At 56.5% G+C, this 25,489-nt stretch overlaps 1 protein-coding gene across 1 annotated transcript; it reads left to right on the top strand.

Annotated features, from left to right (window-relative positions):
• The first annotated feature begins 712 nt into the window (after positions 1 to 712).
• NMUR1 (neuromedin U receptor 1) lies at positions 713 to 20,668 on the top strand. The gene is made up of 3 exons (XM_006112383.5): positions 713 to 863; positions 5,346 to 6,249; positions 18,317 to 20,668. The coding sequence occupies exons 2-3, from the start codon at positions 5,355 to 5,357 to the stop codon at positions 18,706 to 18,708; spliced, it is 1,287 nt and encodes a 428-aa protein (XP_006112445.3). The 5' UTR covers positions 713 to 863; positions 5,346 to 5,354; the 3' UTR covers positions 18,709 to 20,668.
• Positions 20,669 to 25,489: the final 4,821 nt, after the last annotated feature.

Genomic DNA, 25,489 nt, shown 5'->3' with positions numbered 1-25,489 from the left:
CCGCTGGGTCTCAGCCCCCTGCTCCTAGCCAGAAAACATGGGTGCAGGGGGCATGCAGGACTGTAATCTGCGCAGGCCCAGGAGAGGGAGTGAGCTCAGGCAGGAAGCTGTGGGTCAGGACTGAGGGGCCGCAGCGCTGTGGCGGGGCAGGTCCCAGGCTGGCACAGCAGGGGCTTGCGGGTCGAGTCCCACGCCGGGGGAGCGAAGGTCCTGATCCCACAAGCCAGGATGCACGTCGGGATCGGCTCCTGGCTCCTGTTCCCCACAGGCTGCCTGGCTGGCCCCGGATCCCTCTGACTTCATCATGGGCCCCGATGCATTTCAAGCCACAGCCCCTGGGGGGGGGAAAAGGCAGCCTAGAGGGGGCCCTGCCCCGATCCGGAAAGTCCCATGCACCACCCGGTCCTACCCTGTCCGGGGACTGATCCGCTCCAGGGAGAGATGCTACTTCCTAGCGACCGGTCCTTCCCTCTGCCCTTGCCTGCTGCCTCCACGTCTCACAGGTCCCCTGCATGGGCCAAAGGCTCCATGGGGCTGGCTGCCAGCGGGCACAGCCCCCCTTCCCCAGCCAGGTGGCTGTGCTTAGCCGGGGAGGACCTGCTGGACTGCAATGCCCCCTGGTGGTGCTTGAAAAGCCGGCAGCTCCCAACAGCCCGGCCCCCCCTACCCCCAGGCAGGCAGCCTCCCCATTCATTGATGCTTTTCCCTCCAGTCTGTCACACGCTCACACGCCCCAGCGCTACCAGGGAGTGAATACTTCAGCCGTCTCCTCTTCGCCTCCTCCAAACTCAGCGAGGGAGCTTGGAAAATGAGCAGGGCCCGGAGCCTGTGGAAGTCTTTCCCCAGCCGGGCTGCGTAGCAAGGTGAGCCTCCCCCTCCGCCCTCGGAAAATCGGGATTGTGCATGGTTTTGTGGGGATGGGAAAGCAAGGGAGCGTCGAGTGCCCAGGAGTCTGCGGCGCGTCCCGAGGCGCTGGAGAAAGCCTAGACACCCCCGGCCTGGGAACAGCAGACTGCTTGGAGGGTGGGGGGGCGTGTGCCAAGCAGAGGGGCAGAATTGGAAAATGGAGCAGTGGCAAGGGTAAAACCTTGCTCTAGCTTTAGCCAGCCGCGTGGACCGGAGCAGGGCGAGGTGAGCCGGCAGGCTGGGGTAGGACGGCTGGAACCGACGAGACGGATTCGACAAAACTATGAAAGTACAGCCCCCAGGAGCAGGCACAGGGGCAGTGTGAAGGGATGGATACAAATCCCCAATGGACGGATGGCTGGATAGACAGGTATCAGAGACCCAGAGGTACCGGGTAGTCAGACAGAAGCTAGATATGCACTGATTCGTTAGGAGCAGGGTACGGACAAAGAGAGATGGATGGCTACCCAGACGCCAGAGAGAGGTTCTGAAGAAAGACTTGGGGACGCAGGCAGGCGTGTAAGCTTGTGGATGTGACTGTTTTATCAGAATCCTGCAAAGCGTTAAGGGACCCCTCTTGGATTAAACTTTCCTGGGCTGTTAAATCGGACTCTGCTTGGAGCTCTGAGCTGGCTGCGAGCAGCGGGTGGGTTTAACGTGGCAGGCACAGCCTGCCTGTCCAGAGAGGCGAAATCTCTGCATCTGTCACTTGAAGAGGGGGCATCTCCCATGCAGGCGATGTGCCTCCCGGGGTCTAGCCGACCATCAGCGAGACGGGAGCGGAGTTCTTTACATTTCCTCCATCACCGAGCACAAATACAAACTGGATTCATTCCCCCATCAGTGACAGGCTCCTTCGCCTGCTTCTCACCTGGGGGATGATTTCACAATCACTTGATTTTACTTGGAGCATCTTGAGGGCGCGCTGCTCGCCAGGGCGCCAACGCGCCTCTCGCAGAGTGAAAGGCGTCAGTTGCCAAGGGGTGCCCACCCTGCCAAGCGGCATCTGGATCCCAGAGCGAAAGGCGAGGGAAGGGCGAGGCGGGATAATTGGCAGGCAGGCTCCGAACGGACGGGGAAGTGAAGTTGAAAGCACCAGAGATTCTTTTCTTCCAGCTTGCTGGTTAAGTTGGCAAAGCCCGACTCCTGGTGTCTGTGCAGCCCAGGGGTTTGCTCTTAATCTAGCAGCACCAGGCCACGCGTAAGTTGTCCCCTGCAGAGCCTGGGTGAGGAGTCGTTTCCCTCAGGACGGGTTTATGGCTGTCCCAGTATTTCCTCTGCCCAGCTAGGGAGGTTTGAACTGGGGGAAGCTCAGAGCTTTTCCGGATGGACTGTGGAATTGTATCCCGGCTTCACTCTTGCCTTTAGAACGGGGAGCGGGAGGCAGAATGTCCTCATGGAGAAAAACTTCTTCTGCCAGGACCTGCCAAGTGGCACGTAAACATAAGAGCGGCCACACTGGGTCAGACCAAAGGTCCATCTAGCCCAGTATCCTGTCTGCCCACAGTGGCCAGCACCAGGTGCCTCAGAGGGAGGGAACACAACAGGGAATCAAACAATTCATCCTGTCACCCATTCCCAACCCTGACAAACAGAGGCTGGGGACACCACCCCTGCCCATCTTGGCTCATAGCCATTGATGGACCCAACCGCCATGAATTTACCTAGCTCTATTTTGAACCCTGTTAAAGTTCTAGTCTTTCCCACATCCTCTGGCAAGGAGTTCCACGAGTTGACTGTGCGTTGTGTGAAGAAAAACTTCCTTTTGCTTGTTTTAAACCTACTGCCTATGAATTTCATTTGGTGACCTCTCCTTCTTGTGTAATGAGAAGGAAAAAAAATACCAGTTCTTTATTTACTTTCCCCACACCTGTCATGATTGTATAGACCTCTACCATATCCCCCCTTAGTCGTCTCTCTTCCAAGCGGAGCAGTCCCAGTCTTATAAATCTCTCCTCAGATGGCAGCCGTTCCGTACCCCTTATCATTTTTGTTGCCCTACTCTGAACTTTTTCCAATGCCAAGATCTCTTGGTAATGGCTTTTGTAATGAGTAGCTGTGAGCAGCTGCCGAGAAGCTTTGCTGGAAAGAGACGGCGACAGAGCACCAGAGCAGCCCTGGAATGGGTTATCAGATGACGCTGAGCCTCTTGAATAACGCAGCCCTAGTGGGAAGGCTACTCCGAGAGACAGGAGAGACTGAAGTACAATTTTCCGGAGCCAGGCAAAAGCAGCCCCTGTGGCTGAGCTGTGCCTGGGTGTTTGGCGTTCTTCACACGGGGGGTTCAGGAAATACAGCAGGCTCTAGCTGCCGGGGGAGCGCCTCTTTGTAATGAAGTTCGGGAAGCCCCCAGGTCGGCTGGGGACAGGCAAATTTGGGCTTGTTGCTTCTGCCTGGCCTGGCTCCTGGGAGGGTGGATGAGGAAGGGTGTTAAGAGGAAACCATGGATTAGACTAGGGATGTTAAATATCGGTGACCTGAATAGCCGAGTAACCTCATGAATTCTTATTGGTTACTCGACTATTCTATAGTCCCTGGGGGCGGGGTCAGTAGCCAGTGCGCTCCAGCCTCACTCCCGTGGAACCTCCTGCCACTCCATGCTGCTGCCTCTGTATCAGAGGCAGCACTGCGGGGTGTTAGGTGGGAACTGGTCCGCGAAGGGGGCCAGTTTAAAAAGCAGCTTCCCTTGCCGACCCACTACCTGTCGCCCTGTGCTGTTGCCTCTGATCAAGAGGCAGCAGTGCAGAGTGGCAACAGCCACTGTCCAGGGGGGCGGAGTGTGAGCTCCTGGACCTGGTGCGAGCTGGAACTGAGCCGGGCTGCCTGCCCGCCTGGCTCCTAATACTTTAAATGCAGAGCCGCAGCGGGGGCAGGTCCCGGACCCATCGCAAGTCAGGACTGAGCCGGGCTGCTGGCCCGCCTGCTAAACAGTTTATTGGGAGGGAAATGCATGTAGCATACAGCATGAACCTATACGGTTTTGCTTATCGGTTAATCGGTTAATTGGCTGCACTATTCCATCCCTAGATTGGACTGACGCGAGCGGGTTCAGAGAGGCAGGGGTGGAGGGAGCAGTGAGGCCTGGGAGGCGGGATCACAGAGACGGGGCGGTTTGGATGCGGATGGAAGTTTTAACTCCCCACCCTCCCGCCTAGTTGGCATGTCAGTGGTGCAGCCTGGTCCATCCAGCCCAACCGCCCAGCAACATTCCCTGGCACGTGGCCCTCGGTTTTGGAAACTTGGATCAAGGGCCACATTTGGACCTAGCTGGTTGGCAGCATGACTGTGAGTCACCCCTCTGAGACTCCGACCTGCTGGGCATGCTGCTGAAGCAATATGAGATGTGGAGCAACCACGCTGTCCCGCACGGGCCCCCACGGGCCTTCTAGCCTTCTGCCTCCCACCATGCTGGGCAGAGCAGGGATGTCGCATGGGTCCCTTACAGCCGCTGTCCGCCAGCCTGCGTCACGGCTACCCGCTTACAGCCTGGCAGGGCCAAGCCGGGCCGGGGGTCCCACGCTGGGTACAGCAGGCTGTGCTAGCCGCGGTCCATATCCCGAGGAGGGTGCACTGGTCGGGCTAACGTGGCCCGGGTTGGACATCACACCACTGCAGCCCCGCAGTGTTGTAGGGCAGAGAATCTGTTTCCACCCACTGGCCACTTGTCAGCATCCTAGACAGCTAGAAGAGTGAGGGGGGATTTGATAGCAAACTTCGACTCCCTGAAGAGGGGTTGCAAAGGGGATGGGGAGAGGCTGTTCTCAGTAGTGGCAGATGGCAGAACGAGGAGCAATGGTTCTAAGGGGCATGGGCATTTGGTGCAGCTGGGGCCCCGCCCCCTCTGGTGAGGCCCCACCCCCTTTGGTGAGGCCCCGCCCCCACCATAGAGAGGGGAGGAGGTGGGGCAGCACACTGAACATGTGCACACCCCCCACTACCATGGGGAGGGGAAGAAATGGGAGGGGCGCACGGAGCACCGGGAAGGGAGGAAGCTGAGCACCCCGAGCCTCCCAGGTCCTCGGAACACTGGGAGGACGAGTGTTGGGGGTAGCGACACTCTGCCCCCAGAACGCCTACAGCAGGCAGGGGGCGGAGTGTGGGCGGGGCCAGGCCTGGCGGCTTGGGAAGGCAAAGCCCCCCCCCCCCTAGGTTACCGGATGCCTATGAGTGGGGGAGGTCTCGGTTGGATATTAGGACAAACTCTTTCCCTAGGGGGCGGGGAAGAGCTGGGCTGGGTTCCCTGGGGAGGGGTGCAGTCTCCATGCCTAGAGGTGTTTCAGTCCCGGCTTGACAGAGCCCTGGCCGGGATGATGGAGTTGGGGTTGGTCCTGCTTTGGGCAGGGGGCTGGACTCGATGACTCCTGAGGTCTCGTCCCGCCCAAGGATGCTGTGAGGGTGGTATGAGGGCGTCTCTCTAATCCAGTCTGGTCTCTCTGCAGCGGGACGCCATGTATCCCTCCCGCAACTGCTCCGACCTGCCCCACCCCGGCTTCCCCACGCAGCCCGACTACCAGGCTCTGTGCAACCGGAGCCAGCCGGACTCCGCCCTGAGCCACGTCGACCCCAAGGACTTGAACCTGACGGTGGAGCAGCTGCGGGACAAATACCTGGGCCCCCGGCGGTCCAGCTTCTTCCTCCCCGTCTGCGCCACTTACCTGCTGATCTTCGTGGTGGGGGCCGTGGGCAACGCGCTGACCTGCCTGGTCATCGCCCGCCACCGCGTCATGAGGACGCCCACCAACTATTACCTCTTCAGCCTGGCCGTCTCCGACCTGCTGGTGCTGCTGCTGGGCATGCCCCTGGAGCTGTACGAGATGTGGAGCAACTACCCCTTCCTGCTGGGCGCCGGGGGCTGCTACTTCAAGACGCTGCTCTTCGAGGCCGTCTGCTTCGCCTCCATCCTCAACGTGACGGCGCTGAGCGTGGAGCGCTACATCGCCGTGGTGCACCCGCTCAAGGCCAAGTACGTCGTGACCCGCAGGCACGCCAAGCGGGTCATCGCCGCCGTCTGGGCGCTGGCCGGGCTCTGCTCCGTCCCCAACACCAGCCTGCACGGCGTCCAGATGCTCTACGTGCCGGGCCGAGGGGTGGTGCCGGACTCGGCCATCTGCACCCTGGTGAAGCCCCGCCTGATCTACAACCTGGTCATTCAGATCACCACCATCCTCTTCTTCTTCCTGCCCATGGGCACCATCAGCGTCCTCTACCTGCTCATCGGGCTGCAGCTGAAGAGGGAGAAGATGCTGGAAGGCCTGGAGGCCCGGGTGGGCGGGGGCTGCGACTCCCGCCACATCCGCCTCCAGCAGAAGACCCTCCGGAGGCGGCAGGTGACTAAGATGCTGTGTAAGTGGAGGGCGGCAGGGGGCAAGACCGGGGAGAGCTCATGAATCAGCGCCAGGTTCCGCCTGGCTGCCGCCCTCGGACGCTGGCCCCGTGCGCCGGCGCCTGCGTCACCCAGGGCAGGGGAGGTATCCCCGCCGGCTGGCTCGGGCCGGCACCCTGTGTCCCACGCCGGACCGAGCGAGGGCTTCCAGGGGAACTGCGTGGCCCTTCCACTCCGCGACATCGCAAAGGGGGCTGCAGATTGGAACTGGCCAGGCTCATCCACAGCCCCTAGGAGCACACGCGCTGGAGAAATCCCCTCCAGCGATCCTCCCCTCCTTCTGGAGAGGACCCAGCCTGGGGATCTGAGCCAGGGAGCTCCGGGTGACATGGCGTTGGCCGCCCCCTCCAGGCTGCAGCCAGGCCGATGCAAAGGCAGGGAGACCCCCATAAGCCCTTGCTAAGTGAGGCTCTGGGTATGTCTACACTAGCCCCCTCGTTCGAACTAGGGAGGCTAATGAGGGCGACCGAAATTGCAAATCCAGTGCAGGATTTAAATATCCCACACTTCCTTAGCATGTTCCCGGGTGGTCGCCATTTTGGAAATTGACTAGCCCGGAATCACTGCCCGCGTCTACACACGGCAGTGAAACGGGAGTTCGAAGTAAAGCCCTAACTCGAATTAGCTGGTATTCCTCCTGGATATTTAAATCCTGCGCTTCATTTGCAATTTCGGTCGCCCTCATTAGCCTCCCTTGTTCGAACTTGGGGACTAGTGTAGACGTACCCTCTGAGAGCTACACCGCTCAGTCCCCTTGGCTGACGCTGGGCATTAGGAGCCCCACGGCAGGTCCCCAGCTCCCTGGGGAGTGCTGGGAATGCAGCTCTTGGACAGATTCAGGCACAATCCTGGCAGCCTCGTGGGAGGGGGTGTGTGGTGCTGGGGTGGGGGTGAAGGCTGCCCCTGGAGCCCCACAAAGCTGCCCTGGAGGGGGCCTCTCTGGCATGGGACTTGCTTCCTCCTGGGGCACAGCGTGTGGCCCCCAGCCCCTGCCCTTCTTTGCCCAGCACCCGCCAGCTCCCTAGCGTTTCCCCCACCCAGGGCCCTGCTCTGGGAGCGCAGCCATCTGGAGCCAAACCCAGCCCCTCGGTCGGCCTGTACGTAGATACCCCCGCCCTGTGTAACGCCTGTGGCTTGGGCCAGGGTGGACATCAACCTAGTCTGTGCATGTCAGTAGAGCCGGGCTCAGACTTATTCCAGCTGACGCTTGGCCCCTTTGGCTGTAGTGTGTGTGTGTGTGTGTGTGTGTGTGTGTGTGTGTGTGTGTGTGTATCTCTTAGCGTTGTTGCCTGTATGCGTGCAGTGCTGGTGTTGCATTGTGAGGGTATACAGGGTTTAGGTGGACCAGACGTCCCACTTTTACAGGGACACCCTCGCTATTAGGGGCTCTGTCATATCTAGGTGCCTACTGCCCATCCCAGTCCCACGCTTGCTCACTGGTCGCCCTCCCGGCGCGAGAGCATGTTGTGGGGCACAGGCATTCCGGGGGTGCAGCCTGGGGATTACCGGGGCAAAGCCCCCAGAATGCACAGCGCTTTACGGAATGAGAGAGGCTCCACGCCCTGTCTCAAGGAGCTGCTGGTCTGGATCATGCCTGGGGCGGGGAACTTTTGGGGTGGGAGCTGGTGACCCACAGAAAAACTAGTCGGGGGCAACACACAAGTGAGAAGCAAAAGTAAAACCTCGCTGTGGCCCCCAGCTGAGGAGGAGAAGGGCGCTCCCCACATTCCCCTCCCACACCAGAGCCTGGGGGGCCAGTCTAGTAGATTTTGTGTGCTCCAGCCCTGGGGTGGGGCAGCAGGAGGGCTGGAGCACCAGTGTAGGCTCCCCAATACTTGGGGAAGGGGCCTGAGCTTCAAGGGCCGGATCCAGGCAAGCTGGGGGCCACACCTGGCTCTTGGACCTGAGGTTCCCCACCCCGGCGGAGGGATTTTGCAGGAACTGTGTGAGGCGGTGAGTGAGTAGCATGGAGGCACTGGGTGCCACGCTGTAGGGTGGGAGTGCGCTGGCAGCATATTAGCAGAATTGCAGGTAGAGGGGCACTGATGAGCGCCGCGCTACGTTCCTGGACTGGCGGGTTTGGCACCACCCCTGCGCGGAGATCTGCAGCGTGATTATTTGAGAGCGAGGTGCGCAGCAGGCAAGTTCTGACCAAGCAGGCCCCGAGTCTCACCTGGGTCCCTGTGCAGCTGGGGAAAGTGGGCATCAAACGTTCCCAGTGTGATTGGGCGCCGCTCACACTGGAATACTGGAATCAGGTGCCAGAGGATATGTGGGTTCCTTACTAGGGATGTTAACATTAGATGAATCAACTCATCCAGTAGTCGATGGAATTTCCATCGATTAGCCGATATGGGCGCTTCCGCTTTGAAAAGTAGCAAGCGCCTGCCCGACTGTTGCTACATTTCAAAGGGGGAAGTGCTGCGCGGCGTTCGCTTTTGAAATGTACAAGAGCCCCAGCAGGGGCTCTCGTGCATTTCACAGATTGAAATCCATGTGGAGCCCCAAGCTCCATGCAGTTCTTCCCCTTTGAAACACCAAGTGGAGCCCCGAGCTCCATGCGGTGCTTCCCCTTTGAAACACCAAGTGGAGCCCCGAGCTCCATACGGTGCTTCCCCTTTGAAATGCCAAGTGGAGCCCCGAGCTCCATACGGTGCTTCCCCTTAGAAATACCAAGTGGAGCCCTGAGGTCCATGCAGCGCTTCCCCTTTGAAACACCAAGTAGAGCCCCACGCTCCCTGCAGTGCTTCCCCTTTGAAACGCCAAGTGGAGCACCAAGCTCCGAGCTCCATGTGGCGCTTCCCCTTTGAAACGCCAAGTGGAGCCCCAAGCTCCATGCGGCACTTCCCCTTTGAAACACCAAGTGGAGCCCCGAGCTCCATGCAGTGCTTCCCTTTTGAAACACCAAGTGGAGCCTCGAGCTCCATGCAGTGCTTCCCCTTTGAAACGCCATGTGGAGCCCCGAACTCCATGCAGTGCTTCCCCTTTGAAACGCCATGTGGAGCCCCAAGTGCCATGCAGCGCTTCTCCTTTGAAATGCCAAGTGGAGCCCGGGGCCATGTGGGGCCTCTGCTGGGGCTCTTGTACATTTCAAAGGTGGAATGCTGCCACTGTGCCTTCATCCCCCCTCCCCACGGGGCTGGGAGGAACCGGCTTTTAAGCCGGCTCCTCCCAGCACCCCTTCTTCTTCCCCCCCACTGCCTCTTTCTGATAGAGGCAGCAATGGGGGGAAGCAACTAATCGACTGATGTGTTGACTATCCGATATGCTTTTGCTTATCGGATAGTCGACTAGTGATTAGTTGCTGATATCCCTATTTTTCACCTGCCCTGCTGCTGCGTGTGCAGGGATGTGTCCCGGGAAAGACCCCTGCTATGGTCCTGGCTGGGCTCAGCTTGGCACTCAGCAAGGGAAAATGGCTTTTGTCACAGTAGCACTCACCAGCCAAGACTTGGCAACAGGCTGGAGCAAACAGCTCCGAACCGGCAGCTCCCCAATTGCTCGTTACTCTCCGGGTCAGGACGGTGATGACTCCGTTAACTGAGAGCTGGTTCATTAGGCTAATAAACACACCAGGCTTGCAGGGAGGCCCTGGCTGGTGGGAGGGTTTTGCTGAGGCGCAGGCATGATCCAGGGCAGGAACTATTGCCCAGGGACGATGCCCATGGGGAGGCCAAGCCAGGGAGCGCATTGTGTCTCTCCGCGGCGCTACAGTGCTCTCCCCGGGCTGCAGCACTGTGGCTGGAGGCCCAGCGCAGGCTCCGTGCTTGCCAAGAAGCAAAGCCACGTGGCAGGGGAATGTGTGGAGCAGCCCTGGCAAGAGACGGGGGAGAGAGCTTAACCAGACCTCACGTCCTTCCATGGCTGCTTCCCCCGCGGCTCCCGGAGAGCAGAGCAACACGCCGGGGCGGGGGGAGCGAACCCCTTTTCTTCTGGCCTTGCTGTGCAGAGAGCCAGTTGCGGGCCGGCACTTGGCTCGCCTTGCAAAGAAGTGTTGGCGGGGACGGTCCTGGGATCACCGTGCCTGCCCAAGGCCTCGGGTCCTCCTGCAACAGCTGTCCCAAGCCTCAGCCTGTTGGGAGAGTCTGGGGTTTAACTCAAGCCTAGCTTGCAGCAGCGTTGTCTGCAGTGTGGTCCCGTCCCTTGAGAAACCACACGCCTTGCAGCCCCCTGGCTTGGCCGGCTCCCCTCGCACTACCTCCATCCCACGATGCACTGTGTCGGCGTCGGACGCGAACCTGCTCCCTTCTTCCCCGCCGCAGAGTGGGAGGGGTTGCAAGCACTTTGGAAGTGAGGTTCAGGGTTCAGCACGACGGTGGCAAACTGGAGACGTGAAACAGCGAGGAAGAAATGCACGAAGGGCACGTGCAAAGCACTCCCCCGAGTGAGGGGCAATTGGTTGCACCCGTGCACAGTGGGGAATGGCTGGCTGGGAGGGTGCATTGCAGAAAAGGATCTGGGGGTTGTCGTTGGAGCCCTGCAAATCTGCAGATAGACGCTTTATAGCTGCAGGTCTCCTCATCCGCGCATGTGGATGCGGCTCTCCGCGACTCATTCGTGCACATACAGATACTTTGAAGTAAGAATAAGACCCTCCGGAAAAGGGCGCTTTTTCCGGAGGATCGGGGCCAGTCTAGACGCTCTTTTCCGGCTTTTTTAAAAGCCGGAAAAAAGCGGCGGCCATTTTTATTTAAATGCCGCGGGGGATATTTAAATCCCCCGCGGATTTCCCTACGACGATAGGTGAAATTTACATGCCCCTTACGGAAAAGGGGCCAGTGTAGACGTAGCCAGAGACTCATCAAGCTGGGATGTATTTTCAGGAGGGGGGTGCATACGCGGAGACGAAAGTAAGCAGGTGAGCCCTAGGCACGCAGTTCCTGCAGGAGCTGGCTGAGCTGCGGCAAAAGCCAGCAGGGAGCTATTTAACGAGCTGGCAGGGACGTGGCTTGCGATAGGACAGTACCTGTCAGAAATCGTACGTTCCTTTCCCCCCTGTATGTAAGACACAAAAAGTGATTCTTCCGCTCTCCTCAGCTCTGGAAAGGCCTCAGCTGGAGGATTGTGTCTGGTTCTGGGTGGCCCATTTTGGGAAAGAAGTGGACAAATGGGACAAAGTCCAGGGGCGAGCAATGGAAGCACGGCGTGCGAGGACAGACGGGAAAAAACTGGGTTAGTTTAGCCCGGAGGAGAAGCCTGAGGCGGGGATAACCACCTTCCAGTGTGTAGAAGGTGGTTGTGAGGCGAACGGCGATAAATTGTTCTCCTTAACCCCGGAGGACAGGACGTGAAGCAAAGGGCTTAAATTGAAGCAAGTGAGATTTAGGTGAGCCATTAGGAAAATCTTTCTAACTGTCAGGGTGGTTAAGCTCTGGAATAAATTGCCCAGGGAGGTTGCAGAATCTCTCTCGCTGGAGGTTTCGAAGAGGAGCTTCGACAAGGCCTCGTCGGGGATAGCGTCGCAGTTAGCCCTGCCTCGGGGCGCTGGACTAGGTGAGCTCTCGAGGTCCCTTCCAGCCCTACATTTCTCTGATTCTGTTAGGGGGCCGGTGCCGTGGGGCAGCTGTAGTGTATGTGGCTGTGAGAACACCCCCAGGGGGCTGCCGGAGGGATGAAAGGGCCCCAGGGGCCCTGCGTCCTGGCAGGCAGGCACTTGGGAGACTGGCATGGCTGCTGTCCTGCCAGCTCCCCACAACACTTCGTGGGCCTGGCCCTCCTTTGAGGCCAAGGTGCAGCCCGCAGAGATGACGTGTCCCAGAATGCATTGCTCCCTCTCCCAACAGAGGTGACCAGAGGAGCAGGCTGGGCACTAGGTTTGGAATTCCTGGACCCCCTGGGAACACCGATCCCCCTTCGCCCTCCCGCCATGGGTCTGAGTCCCTGGCGCCATCCTGTGGAGGAGAGAAGAACCAGACTCCCGTCTGCTCGGCACATGCCTGATGCCAGAGCACTCCTCATCAGAACAGCCGTTTGTCCCAGTGGCCTGGGCCCCAATGTCTCTCTGTCCCCTTGCTCTGCAGTGCATCGTTCCAGGGCTCCACCTCAGAAGCAGCTGCATTTCACTCCGTCTGCTCCAGCCAGCTCGCTCCCCTCACCATGGAATCTGCCGCCTGCTCGTTGTCTGCGATGCGCTCGGGGAGGAAAAGGCATGGGCGGTGGGTAATGCAGGCAAGGAAAGGCATTGCCTTCCAAAAACTGCCGGCACTGTTCAGCTGCCTGGGAGGGGCTGGAACCAAGCCATGCGGCTCTCTGGTGGCCGGGGAAGGCTGGGGCCGCACCGTGAGACAGCCCCCACTCGCAGCGGGGCTTAGACGTGGGGGCTTGGCTGGGGAATAAGAAGGGAAAAGATTGGGAAGGAACATGGTCTTGGGTGGGGAGGTGTATGGCCTTGGGGGGAAGGGGCGGGGCTTCGGATGCCTTCCCCAGCTGGGCCTTCACCTACTGCCCATGGGAAAGGGGCGCTAGAAATAAAAGTGGTCAGGACAGTAGCGTGGTCTACGGGGGCCTTGCACGAGCAAGCCCTGCCTAATCGAAGTCCGGGTTAGCTGGCACGTTTCTGTCCTGCCTGTAAGGCCTGAACTCCTTTCTCTGCCCTCCTGCTCTGCCGCCAACCCACGAGCAGCCGGGAGTTTACCTGGTATGCGGGGCCCTGCCACCCGCGGGGTGCCAGCCAACCTGCCCCGCCGGCCCCTCGTGGGGCATGGGTGCGGCCTCTCCCAGGACGGTGCATTTCAAAGGGAGAGGCTCCCTTCCAAGTTGCCTCCGCCCGCCCGCCCTCCCCGGGCCCATTCAGCTGCAGCTGGGGACGGGAGCTTTGCTGGAAAGAGGAACAGCCCTGGGAGTGAAATGCCAGCAGGACCCGTTCACTTGGAGTTCAACCCCCCAGGAGGCCTGGCGCTGCCCAGGCAGGCTGGGCGGGGGGGCTGGCGCGCTCCTCCCCCGCTCTGCTGGCGGCGTGCACGTCTGGTCGCAGGGGAGAGACCTACGCCCCATGGTCCGCGCTGCCTGAGGCTGTGGAGCCCAGCCATGCCCTCTGAGCCAGCTGCCCTGGCATAGGTGTGTGAGGGGCATGGGGGGGGCATTTCCCTGCCCCCCCTTGGTGCGGGCACAGGAGTGGCCAGAAGGACGGGGTCACAGGGAGCTTAGAGCCCGGGCCCCAGGTCTGTACACCTGCGGGGACAAGTGGGGGTGGGATGGGGCTTGTTCCCCAGCACAGGATCAGCGCAGGGGCCTGGATGAGGGGGGTGTTCGGCCTGGCTCACAATGCCCGCAGCCACGGTCGCTGGTGCAGCCACGGTCGCTGGTGCCTCCTCCATCCAGCCCAGGCGGTTAGCGACTGGAGGGTCCATTCCCCGCCAGACTTTGCAGGCTCATGGCTCTCCCCCCTGCTCTTCGGCCCTTTATTCCCCTACTGCCCCTGCCTCTCCCTATAAACCACCTTATCTCCTTCCTGTCTCCTCCACACACCCTCCTGCTGGCCACACCAGCTCCCTGCCCGCCTCCTTCGGAGACTGCCCCAAGCCCCATCTCTCCCTGGCTTCCTCTGCCCAGTGTATGCGGCTGAAGGGCGCTGTCTGTTTGCCCCATGCCCGGCCGGTGAAGCGAGCGCCGGGCGCCCTGACAGGGCTCCATGCATAGTAACCATGCTCCTCAGATACACCCAGTGGCGTCCCCAAGAACTGGGGAGGGGATGAGCAGGAGGCCGGGGAAACCCCGCAGTCCCCTGGAACTGGAGGCAGCCTCTTGGCAAGCGCCGGACGTGGAGAGGGAAGGCTAAGCCCAGCGTCCAGCATCTACCAATGCCCCAGGCCCAATTTGGGCTCAGAGGAGGGAGAACGCGGTGCCGTAACCCTTTCCCACCTTGCAGAGACCGGAGGCACGTCCCGCCTTCCGGCCTGGGCTTTGGGGGGCTTGGCGCCTCTCTGGGGTGCTATGCCAGGGAGGGGACATAGCGGGGGTATGGCCTCGCCCCAGGTTGGGACACTCCCTGCAGTCTGCCTGGCTCTGCCTCAGCCTGCCACCTGGGCTGGTCACCTTGGCATCAGGCAGCTCACAGCCGGGAGGAGCTGGGCACATCCTGGCATGGAGCTGGGCATGAGATCCCAGCTGCCGGGGCAGGGAAGGCAGGAGGCTGCCGGCCTCCCACAAGAGAAGGCCTGGCCAGCACCAGCATGTTCAGTAGCTGGCAGGCCTCAGGGGGAGCAAAGATGGGAGCCAGGTTTTCCCACGAGCTGCTATCATAATCAGGAGTTGCTGACCAGCACCCGGTGACTAAGGGGTTAACTAATGTCTCCTGTAGCTAGCCAGGTATTGGGTGGTCAGCCAATAGCAATGCAGGTAGGAATTTCAAACTGGAAGAGGCGTTCTTCTCTGTTCGAGATTCAGAGCAGTTTCTTCCAAGACTGAGGGAGATGGGAGACACTTCTCTCGCCAAGACCAGACTTCTTACAATGCGTAAGCAGGGAAAAGCTGAGAGAGTCTGTCTGGATTTGTTGTTTTCCTTGTTTGGGGATCTGGAAATAATGGCTGAGCTTGTTACGTGGTTTTTTTTTTCTTTGTGACTAAGTTTTTGCCCAGGAGGTTTCCCTGAGAATCTTTATCAATTGGTGGCTCTTTCTATCTAGCCCATGGGTTCCCAAACTGAGGGGCATGTCCCCCGGGGGGGGGGGGGTGAAGAAATTCCAGGGGGGTGCGAGGCAATCCAGCTCCCTCCCCTGTCTTTCCCCCCCATACGTTTTGCTGCTATTTTTGTTTTTTGGCCCCGGTCAGTTCCTTTTTTTTTTTTTGCTCAACAAGTTTTGCTGCTATTTTGGGGGGGAGGGGTCTCAAAAATCAAAAAGGGGGCATGATACTGAAAAGTTTGGGAACCACTGATCTAGCCACTTTACTCTGCTTGCAACGGTAGCTTTGTTTTGTGGTGATAATAAAGGTTTGTTTTCTTTTCTAATTAACCGGAATTGGTGGATTGTTGTGTCCTTACGACTCAGTGCCTAGTTACAAGGGCGGAGTTCATTGTTGTCTGTAAATCCCCTCTGTTTTTCCCAGCTCCAAGCAAAACGGAGGTTGCGGGATGGGGAGAGTTTTACCGTAGGGAGGAGATTTCCCAAGTGATCTCTTCCCTGGTTTTCTTGGAATTACTTGGGTGGTGGCAGCGGTTTCCCCAAAATCTGGGTATTAGGATTTTTGGGGGGAGGAGTTTTTATACCAGAGGTTTTAGAGAGCTCTTGTGGGCCCCCACTTCTGCATTCATCGTGCCAGAGTAGGGAACAGCCTTGACAGCTGCTGTGAAGGCGCAGGACTGACGATCTGGCTCCGGTCACCAGCCTGGGAATCCATGCACAGGTCAGCAGCTCTTCTATGGGCCCGGAGAGCAACAAGGCTGCTCTGTACTCCACTGTGCCAGACCTGTGTATTTAACCAGGACAAATAAACCCTCGGAGACCAGGAACTTGACTTCTACCTGTGGCGTATCCTGGGGCAACAGCCGCAGCCCTGGAGGGGATAGGAGCGGTGTTTGCCAAGGAGCTTGGGAGAAGTGACAGGGAAACAGCCCCTGGAGGCAGGACGACGGATGGAGACGGGGCAAGGAGCAAAGTCAGTCAGTGTGATCACAGTTAGCAAGGGCTGGCTTGGAGAGGGGCGGCAGCAGAAAGAGGGAAGCCAGAAAGAAGCAAAAAGAACAGACGGGGAAAGAGTCACGGAGCCAGGGTGAAAGTCCAAGAACTCAGAGGGGCCCGAGGGAGCAGCAGCTACAGGAAATGGCACAGAGTGGTCCATGGCAGGGAAGGGATCACCCCAAAGTTATCCTGTTCTGTTCACTCCCTCTGCGGCACCTGGCATTGGCCACTGTAGGAAGACAAGACACGGGGCTGGATAGACCTTTGGTCCAACCCATTCTGGCTGCTCTTAGCTATTTAATATTTTTATAGAGAGTGGAGGCTGGGAAGAACTGAGTCATACTTACTATTGGGGGTTTATTTACAAATAAAGGGTTAACAGAGGGTTGGCATTACAGACAGGTGTGGGATGCACTAGAGATGGTTATAAAGGAGTCTGGCGACTTGCTGGGTTCTACAGCAGGTTCGCCACTTAGTAAAACAGCTAACCCTCTGTTAACTCTTGATAAACTCTTCAGTTTATAAACCCTACTGAATACGCTTCTTGCCTTGTGCAATGTTACAAACCAGGTGTCATGGCTCAATTCCCCAACCTGGCACTTGGAGTGCAGATATGGGGGTCGGCTAGCAGAATAAACTCTGTAAGAGCCTTTCTGTGTAACTCCCAGCGACAAACTTGTCCAGTCTCAGTTTCCCTGAGACCCAAAAAGAAAGACGAGCGGTTTGCTGCCACCATCAAGTGTCAATAAAAAATATAAAAGAAGCCCTTTACCAGGGAAGAGGTCACTCGAATCCCCCTCCCTGAGGCAAAACTCTTCCCCTGCCCCAACCTCCGTTTTGCTTGGAGTTGAGAAAACAAACAGACGGAATCTGCAGAGAACAACAGGGCTCTGCTTCTCCCGGGTAACTTAGGCATGTAGTTTAAGGACACAAAAATCAACCAATACCAATTAATCAAAACAAAAAGAAAACACTTTTATTATCAAAATAAGACTACTGTTGCAAGCATAGTAAATGACTGGGTGTTAAAAGCCATGGAGTGAACTAGACTCAGGGGAAATTGAAGGGCTCTAATCCTTAGTTACAAAAGAGAAGAACAATTAACCAGTTCAGACATGATTTCCAAACCCCCAAACAATGAAAACAATAAAACCTGATAGACTAGCTAAACTTTTCCCTACTTACACATTTCAAGGAATCCATTCCTGGGAAAGCCCGTCTCTCCTGTTAGCTGGGGAAAAACTGCTCAGATCACAAAACAAAGGAAGAGAGGGGAAAAAACCCTCTCTTGTTTTGAAATTCCTATCTGCATTTCATTGGCTGAATGCCCAAAGCCCCCTCCCTCAGGTGCATTTCCAGAGTAGCCTAACCCTTTCCTCACTTTCCAGGTAAGTCACTCTCCTTAGCAGTTCCTATTCATGACACCGTGTGACTAGGATGCAAAACTAATGAACTGCTATGTGGCATATCGTGATGGCTAGTGATATGTCACGACATAAAATCAATGTCCTTCCACTGCAATGAGCAACCTCATACCTTTCCTTCCTTCCTTCCTTTCTCATCACTGTAGTATTTTCCAGCCATCCATTCCTATTTTTATGTCTTGCCCTTAATTAAAATAAATCAATAGAACATATCTGAAAAAATGCAGAGCTAATGACATGCCTGCCAGACAGAACCAACCAAAAACCTCCTGCCTCTTTTTTGACTTTCTTTCAATCCTGCAGGCACAAAAACCTTTGTAGGTTTATGTCCATTCACTGTAAGGGCCTGTTTCCTTTCCATGGCTGTATGATGCCAGCTCCAGGGAATCATAAAGCGGCAGTAAATTAATCACCATGCAAGAAACGGGTGTTTACCCTGGGGTGGCAAGTTAGAGGTTAGACCAGCCGCTTGCAGATGGGTCGTTGGCAGCAGGCACAGAAATCACAACTTGCCACTCCACCGATCTTTATCCTTCAAGGCAAAGGAGGAGTTCCATTCAGTGATGTCAAGTAGGTGAGGGGTACCCGTGTTAGTCTGGATCTGCAAAAGCGACAAGGAGTCCTGTGGCACCTTACAAACTAACAGATGTATTGGAGCATAAGCTTTCATGGGCAAAGACCTACTTCGTCAGATGCATGCCAGATGCATCCAGTGATGGTATCAGTAGGCTGTTATCCCTCAGTAGTAAAGCCAGGAATTGAACCTTGGTTACCCTAATCCATAGGCCACCTTTGCTGTCCTATGTGAGCCAGGCATTAAAGAGGGCAGGACAGGTGTTTTCATCAACTAATGCAGCGAACACAAAGACTACGAGGCAGGAAATAACCTGTCCCATGAGATCAGCGACTGTCAGGGCCCAAAGCACAGAACCAGCCCCGCTCCCCACCGATGGCCATGTAATGCCTCTTCCTCTGTTTCTTTCCAGTTGTGCTGGTCGTCGTATTTGGGATCTGCTGGGCCCCCTTCCACACCGACCGGCTCGTCTGGAGCTTCATCTCGCACTGGACGGGCCCAATGCTGCACATGTTCCAGTATGTCCACATCACTTCTGGGGTCTTCTTCTACCTGAGCTCGGCCGCCAACCCCATCCTCTACAACCTGATGTCCACCCGCTTCCGGGAGATGTTCAAAGAGGTGATGTGCCGCAGGAGGCGAGGCTCCAGGAAGTACTCGCCCAGCGTCACCCGCACCACCACCCGCAGCACAGTGTGCGAGCTCCTGCCTGCCGGCAACGGGCTGCCCCTGTCCAACGTGGGGGAGGAGGACCTGGGCGCAGAGGGGGAGGACGCCATGAAGCATGAATCGTCCTTCCCCTGAGGACACCGCCGGGGTCTCCCGGGGAGTCGGGCTGCTGGTGGGATACAGGGACCGAGCGAGGGTTGGGACGGCCGCGTCCTGTGTCAAGTCACTCACTTATGTCTCCTCTGTCGCTGTGCCGCCTGCCAGCACTGCCCTGGCATCATCTCCACCCCCACCTCCATAGGCCAGACTCGCCATGGCATGGGGCTGGCCCTAGGGGAGTGCGGGGCCTGGGACGAGCTCCACCCCATGCTCCAAACCCGGGACAACACCCCCACCGGAGGCCCTACTCCTGCTCCACGCCGCCACCTCCCCCCCCCAACACACACACACTCCCTTTCAGGGCTGGCCTTACCATGAGGAGAACTGAGGCGGCGGCCTCAGGTGCCAGACTGTGGGGGGGGGGGCGCCACTGTGTCTGCTGCTGGTGCAGATGTAGTTCTCCTTTATTGGGGTAGGCAGCAGAGCAGAGCCATGAGAGTAGAACAGGAGGAAGGCAAAATTGAGACCTTTCAATTTTGGCCCAAGCGAGGGGGCGTCATTTGAGCTCCCCACCTCAGGTGCCAAAATGTTGTGGGCCGGCCCTGCTCCCTTTCCCAAGCCTCACCCCCACTCCGCCCGCACCGCACCTCTTCCTGCCCCTGCTCTGCACTCCTAGCCCGCTGTGCAAGGCGAGCTAGAGAGTTACCGGGGGCCAGGCAGAGCAGAGAGATACCCAGCGGGAGCTCCCCAGCAGCCCCTGGGTCGGATGCGCTGGAGCTGAGGGTGTCAATACCCGCTCGAGTGGCAGCGTCACCCACCTCCAGCCGCACCACGTTCCTAGCCACCCGAGCTTGTGACATGCGTCTGCCTTGGCAGCTCTGGGCACCCCTGGTGAGGCGTGGGGCGCTCAGCGTGATACACACCAGCCAGCTGCCCTCGTGTTCTCCTTCCGGCCTCCAGGGAGGGACTGTAAATAAACCAAAGGGAGCCAGCCACAGGGCCTGGGCCTGGCTGGGCTACCAAGGCCTGGCTGGAGCAGAGGGGGGCTGGTTTTACTCCATCCCCAGAGAAGGAGGAAGAGGGGCTGTGTGGGGCTGACTCACCCTTCCCCAGGCTGGCTCCTGCGTGGGCCGTGGAGGATCGCTCGCCCTTCCCACATGAACAGGCCAACCCGTCCTACCACAGAGACGTCTCTTACCCCTTTGCTAACACCAGACACAAAGTGCAGTGCTAGCGCCTGCCTGGCTACGCAGCAGATGCTCTCTTGAACCCGCTCCACTTCTCTTTCTTCCTTCCACCACCTTGCCCCTCCTCCGACATCGGCAGCTACTCGGTGCCGCATTCGGGGGGTTTTCTAGCCGTGGGTCTCTCTAGAGTGCATGAGCTGATTGTCACTTGACTTGAGAATTAAAACAAACCCACAGCTATTCTCCTTAGTTGGGCTCAAATGATTTCTCTCCCCCGCCCCACTGTTTTGAGTCAGTGTCCACACGTTTGCATCGGGCACGTCACAGTGGAGAAGCTAAATGAATTCTCCCTCCGTCTTCACTGTGGAGGGCGGGAGGGAGATTCCCAAACTTCAGCTGCTCGTTTTAGGTATCTCCTCGGCGGAGCTGATTGACATGTTGGGAATCAGAGCCAATCTTAGGGGTGGGCGAGCCAGGTGGTCACCCGGAGCCGCCATTTTCAAGGGGCTGCCTACAGAGCCAGTCTTAGGGGCAGGCCGCAACCACATTTCAGCTTGACCTCCCGAATCCAAGATATCGGAGGGCAAATTTTGACAGACTTTTGTCCAGTATAGTAAGTCTCCAATTGTCCGGCATCCAGAGGTCCGGCACTCCCAATAGTCCGGCACCAGCTGGAACCCGGAAGTGCTCTGGCCAGCCGGACAATTGGAGCTGCTCCGTGCCGCTTCCCCACGTCCGCCGCTGCCGCTGCTGAAACTGACCAGCGGCGGACTTGGGGATGCTGCAGAGCAAAAGCAGCTGGGATGCTGCCGGGCACCGAGCAGGGGGGTGAGGGGCGGCGCTGCGGGACCAACCCGGCAGCATCCCAGCTGCTCTGCTCCACACCACTTCCCCAAGTCTGCCGCTGCCGCTGCTGAAACTGATGAGCGGCAGACTTAGGGAAGCTGCAGAGCAGAGCAGCTGAGGTGCTGCCAGGTTGGTCCCGCAGCGCCGCCCCTCACCCCCCTGCTTGGGGATAACTACTGCAGTCTGGGGGTGGGTAGCCCACTCCCCTCCCCTCCCCTCCTGGAAACTCTCGGCAGCGGCACGGGGCTTCCCCCACCTTCCTGCAAAATAGCTGAGGATTCTCTCCTCGCCGTTCTCCGCCCAGCTCCTGGACACAGTGCGGGTCCGGCAGACCCGTCACAGCACCCCCGCCAGAGTACATCCCGATACTCCGGCATATCCGATAATCTGGCACCACCTAGGTCCCAAAGGTGCTGGATTATCGGAAGTCTACTGTATTTTGTTTAAACCATCTGGCAACCCTACAGGCAAGTCGGGTGATCGCCCAGGGCCTCCAATTGGTTAGGACTGACCCTGTTTAGAATAAATCGATCCATTAAACAGTAATTATTCCCACGGACCAGATGGGATTCACCCCAAAATTCTGAAACAATTCAGATATGAAACTGCCAAACTACTAACTGTTATGGAACCTATTGCTTAAATCAGTCTCTGTACCAGAGGACTGCGGGAAAGCTAATGTGATACTGATTTTCTGGAGGCGATCCTGGCAATTCTGGGCCAGTAAGCCAAACTTTGGCACCAGGAAACTGATAGAAACTATAGTAAAGAACAGAATGATCAGGCACATAGCTATACAGAATTTGTTGGAGAAGATTCAATAAGGCTTTTGTGAAGGGAAATCATGCCTCGCTAGTCTACTAGAATTTTGTAAGAGGGTCAAAAAACATGTGGACAAAGGTGATCCAGTGGATGAAGCGTACCTGGACTTTCGGAAAGTCATTAACAAGGTTCCTCAGAAAAGGCTTTTAAGCAAAGTAAGCTGTCATGGGATAGGTCCTCTCGTGGATTGGTAACTGATTAAAAGATAGGAAACAAAGGGTAGAAATAAATGGTCAGTTTTCATGTAAACAGTAGGGTCCTCCAAGGATCTGTACTGAGACTAGTGCTGTTCAACATGCATGATCTGGAAATGTGGATGTGACGGGAGGTGATCAACCAAGAGCCATGCAGACACTGAAACTCTTCAGCTCTGAGGAGAAGGCCGTTTCAGGCGGAGCATCCAGGAAACCCACCTCCAGCTGGGATCTGAACCCCAAATAAACCATTCACACAAGCCCCATTTAACAACGAAAGGAGGATGTACACCCAGATGGCTCCCCCAGGTCACATGTGTTTACCCTGGGCTTGATAGTACATACAAGTGATTTTATGCAAGCAAAAATGGACAGAGCACTTACATTTGTAAGTGAGTTACAAATTTAAAATAAAGGCAAATGCATCGCGCGCTCTAACACACTAATGCTTATTGCAAACGTATCCTAAAACTATTCTTATTTTGGCTAAACTTCCAAGCCAGGGAAGATCTTTTTCTCCCTGGGGTCTCTGGCTCTTTTTTGGGTATCTCATGCCAGCCAAGGACAAACAGCCTGAAAACTTTGCATCTTAAATAGACCTCCTTTGTGTGGGGGGAAATTCTGTTTCAACATTCCCCCTTTCCATGAAAAATTACCTGGTTGGGCCCTACCAGTTGGAGTGATCCTGTATCTTCCTTGTCTCTCTGACCTCTGTTTGTCAGAGGCTGGAGAGGGATGGCAGGAGACAAATCGCTTGATCATTGTCTTCGGTCCACCCGCTCTGGGGCACCTGGTGCTGGCCACTGTCGGCAGACAGGATACTGGGCTAGATGGACCTTTGGTCTGACCCAGTACGGCCGTTCTTATGTTCTTATGTTCCTATGTCCAACCATTGCTTAGACTTAAAGGACAAAGGAGGCTGCTTACAGGTGATTACCCAGACGTTGAGGGTAACACCCTTGGTGGCTTCCACTTGCACATTTAAAACCATAAACCGTTCCCTACCCCATGTTGCTAACTTTACACACAAGAATGATACACGCACCAAAATAAGAGATACAGACCCGGCAGAGTGTGACATTACAATTGACAGGTTACATGAGGTATTTTGTCCAAAGCAGCTTTGAGTTATGCATATTTGTATGCATAAAACAATTTCATACACATGTCAGGGGCCGGAAGGGAGGGGGGGGGGGCTGTCACAAGGGGTACACCGGGTGGTGGCAAAATTTTAGCTGCCATTAAGTTCCTGAAGATAGTTCAATCCAAAGCAGCCTGCAGAGAGTTACACAGAGATCTCACAAAGCCAAGCGGCTGGGCAATGAAAGAGCGGATGAGCTGATAAGTGCAAAGTAATGGCCATTAGAAAACATCATCCCAACTGTACATACAAACTGATGGGGTGTGCAATAGCTGTTACCGCTGAAGAGAGAGCTCTCTCCTTCATCGTAGACAGTTCTCTGAAAACACCTGCTCAGTATGCACTGCCGGTCACACGCGCGAACGGTATTTCAGAGATGGGAACACACATAAATCTGTAGGGGGACATTGTAACCTGCCTGGGCACTCAAACCATGGATTTAAAAGCAGCCATTCTTCTCCAAAGGAATGTCACTGACCAATTACAGAGAGGGAGTGCGGAATTGGCCTGCATATGCAAATTAGACAGTGTCTATGGGCCTGAACAAAGACTTGAACTGGATGGCCCATTATAAAACCTGCTTTTGTTACATCCAACATCAAAAGCTAAAAAAAGGACACTTCCAGCCCACTCAATTAGCCTCATTAGCACCGGCACTATAATTGACAGGTGCTTTTTTTCTCTCTCTCCCTTCTTTTTCTGTTCTAAATTCTGGGTTCCCTTTTCTTTCCACTCCGGCTCATCTGAAGAAGTGGGTTTTGCCCACAAAAGCTCATGATACTATATATATTAGTCTCTAAGGTGCCACAGGACTACAGAATGTTATGAACCATTAGGAAAGGGATAGATAATAAAACCAAAATATCCTGATACCACGCTATACATCCATAATATGCCCACACTTTCAACTCTGCATACAGTCCTGGTCACCCCAACTCAAACAAGTAAAATAGAATTGGAAAAAGTCCAGAGAAGGGCAATACACAAAAAACAATTTGGGGTATGGAACAGCTTCTATACAAGGAGATATTGAAAATGGTGGGAGTTTTCAGCTTGGAAAAGAGATGGCTAAGAGGGGATATGACAGAGGTCTATGAAATCATGACTGATGTGGAGGAAAATGAACAGGAAACTGTGACATTCACACACACATCACATTACACAAGAGTCAGGGCTTACCTATGAAATGAATAGGCAGCAGGATTCAAACAGACCAAAGGAAGTTTTTCTTCACACAATGCACAGTCAACCAGTGGAACTCCTTGCTGGGGGATGTTGCAAAGGTCAAAGCATAACAGGGTTCAAAAAAGAAGTAGAGAAGTTCCTGGAGGATAAGTGCATCTGTGGCTGTTAGCCTGGAGGGTCAGCGATACAGCTCCATGCTCTGTGTGTCCCTACACCTTTGACTGGGATTGGACGGTAGGGGATAGATCACTCAATAATTGCCCTCTTGTTTGAAGCCCCTGGCATTGGCCACTGTAGGAAGATGGGCTAGTGACCTTGGTCTGACCCAATATGGCCAGTCTTATGTTGTCATGACAGGAACCCTACTTTTGAAAAAAACACCTGCCCCGAAGCCCAGCTCAATCACATGCAGAGCGGCCGGATTTGTGCTGTAATAAGATCGATACTCACAGCAGAAACTTGCATGGCCTTCCGGAGCCTACGCTGACCTCGCTCACTCAGAGCCCCCTACCAAATGGTCCCGCAGCCCCTTGACGTATCCCTGCTTCTCCTCTCAGGCAGGATCCAATCCATCCCTGGGAGCCTTGTGACTGATTCCAGAGGACTGGGGGGTCAGGCCCTAACACTGTATCTTTGTCCATTCCACGGCTGGCTTTGTTTTTCCCACTTCTACATTAGTATTTGAATGATTGTCTGAAAGGAGGCAGCCTTCCCCAGTGCATGAGGCACAGGACTGGGAGTCAGAAGTACCTGTGAGCTCTGCCACTGACGTATTGTGTGATCTCAGGCAAGTTCCTTCATCTCTGCCTCAGTTTCTCCACCTGTAAAATGGGGATAAGGGCAGGCACTGACTTTCAGCTTCACCCCAGGGTGCTCCACCCCCACTCGATCCCAAGGCCCCTCCCCCCAGGCGTCATTCCCTCCCTCCCCCCTCCTTTTTCTGCCTCTGCTCCTCCTCCTGTCCCCAGCACCTCTGACCGCCGCCACACAGCTGTGGAGGGCAGGAGGCACCCCACAGCCACCGTTTTCTCCAGCTTCGGCGCACCTGCAGAGTCAGGGCTGAGGGGCATAAGGACAGGAAGGGCTTTTCGCTCCATGTGCAAAATGAGGCAGCTTGGCCCCAGGGCCAGGAGCAGGTTAGGCCGCTGTAGATGTCGGAGCACGACCCCGAACCCTAGAACAAGCAAGGACCTGCTGCTGCGCCTTCCAGGCCATGAACCGCAGCGTCCCGCCGCTCCTGGCTGGGGCTGCGCCTCCAAAGCGCCCCCGTTATCCTGCGCCACTGCCATGTGCGGGAACAGTCGGCACCCGGCCCGCCACACGCAGCAGCCAGGAAATGTCACCAAATGTCAAGGAGCGGGGCCGGTCGAGCGGCTGCACGTCCCTGCGTCGGAAGGGCCAATCGATGGCTCCTTGTGATCAATACCCCGGATTCCCCTGGG

This window comes from Pelodiscus sinensis, chromosome 10 (genome assembly GCF_052426305.1).
Source record: "Pelodiscus sinensis isolate ZL-2025 chromosome 10, ASM5242630v1, whole genome shotgun sequence".
Classification (NCBI taxonomy): domain Eukaryota; kingdom Metazoa; phylum Chordata; order Testudines; family Trionychidae; genus Pelodiscus; species Pelodiscus sinensis.
Note: the sequence above shows the minus strand (reverse complement) of the source record. Positions and strands in the feature narration are given on the sequence as shown.